Source organism: Myotis brandtii, unplaced genomic scaffold, assembly GCF_000412655.1.
Source record: "Myotis brandtii unplaced genomic scaffold, ASM41265v1 scaffold133, whole genome shotgun sequence".
Classification (NCBI taxonomy): Eukaryota; Metazoa; Chordata; class Mammalia; order Chiroptera; family Vespertilionidae; genus Myotis; species Myotis brandtii.
In genome coordinates, this window is record NW_005354718.1 from 1,642,767 (window position 1) to 1,644,166 (window position 1,400).

The following is a 1,400-nucleotide window of genomic DNA, read 5'->3' on the forward strand; positions in this document are numbered from 1 at the left end:
TATAAAAAGCTATAGCAAGACCCCAAAATATCCAACTTAAACTGATTTGAGCTAAAAATTTATTGGGTTATGAAATTGAAAAATCCAAAGATAGGAATGACTTTAGGCATGATTTACTGACAAGGGGTTCCAACAGTATAATCAGTACTGGGATAATCTTTCACTTTTTCTACTCTGACTGCTTTCTCTGGGTAATCTCCATTATTAGACAGGTTCTATGTGCTTACTACTTCCGGGTTCAAGTCCTACATAGAAAAATAGTGTGTATATCCTCAAGATAAAAACAACTCAGGGTTGAATCGTTTGGCTTAATTATCTTGATATGGGTCAAGACCTCATTCCTGAACCAATCACTATTGCTGAGAGAATATCATGTGTAGATTGTTCTAGACCAGGGCTACATCTTGTACCCTAGGTTGAAATGAGCTTTACCCAGACCACGTGGGATCAGAGTTGGAAAAATAATTGGGGAAGGTAGGCAGGAGGGAGAAGGTATTCCTATTTGATACCAAATATTTACATGAGCCACAAAGCATAGCACTGAACAGTATGATTTTGAGGAATATGAGAGGTTTTTATAGGTATTTTAGCATCTCTACCTTTCTACTTATGGTATAACTTGAAATGAACTGATTATTAATAGATATGCCAGATTTTCTTCAACAATTCTCTTACTTCTAGATTTTGAAACCCCCAAGGAGTCCTCTTCGGGATCTGAGAGATGGGAATGAAATAGTTCAGGTAAGTTTCTAGTGTAAATGCTTTATAGATGACTATTTTCAGGGATATTGTTAATAGTAAGGAACTTTGTTAGCCATATGAAGAGAGAACATCATAAATGATTTTCTATTGAATATGAACAAGTAAGCATGCCATGGTTTTCAGATTAAAATCCAAACACTTGAGTAAGCTGGCACTCATGATTTTTAACCCCTATTTACTTTGCAGCCTTCTTTCTTGCTACTCTCACACATATATCTCACCGATTAGAATTGCTTACTATTCCCCAAGCAAGACATGAACTCTGGTACCTGCAAGTATTTACATATGATGTTCCCTCTGCCTAGATGGCTAGTTCTTCATTCTTCTTTTTTGTTTTATTAAAAATTTTTAAAAAATATACTGAAAGTAGGAATAATTTTACAGTGAATGCTCATATAGTCATCAACTAGATTCTAGAATTAATATTTTATCATACTTGCTTTATCATAAATCTGTAGACCTCTTTATTTGGTAATTCCTATTTGTCTTTCAAAACTCAGGTTTGGAATCACTTGTCTCAGAAAAATCATCCCTCTATACCTTCTATTGTAATTATTTACTAATGTCCTTTCTAAATTGAGAGCTCCCTAAAGGCAAGAACTTTATCATGTGTTTTTTATTTATTTATTTTTTTATTT

At 33.8% G+C, this 1,400-nt stretch overlaps 1 protein-coding gene across 1 annotated transcript in view; it reads left to right on the forward strand.

Annotated features, from left to right (window-relative positions):
* The window catches only part of CASC5 (cancer susceptibility candidate 5), a 72,357-nt gene that overhangs the window by 13,576 nt on the left and 57,381 nt on the right, over positions 1-1,400 (forward strand). The window contains 1 exon segment of the mRNA XM_014534789.1: positions 682-741. Within this exon segment, the coding sequence (XP_014390275.1) occupies positions 682-741 (60 nt within the window).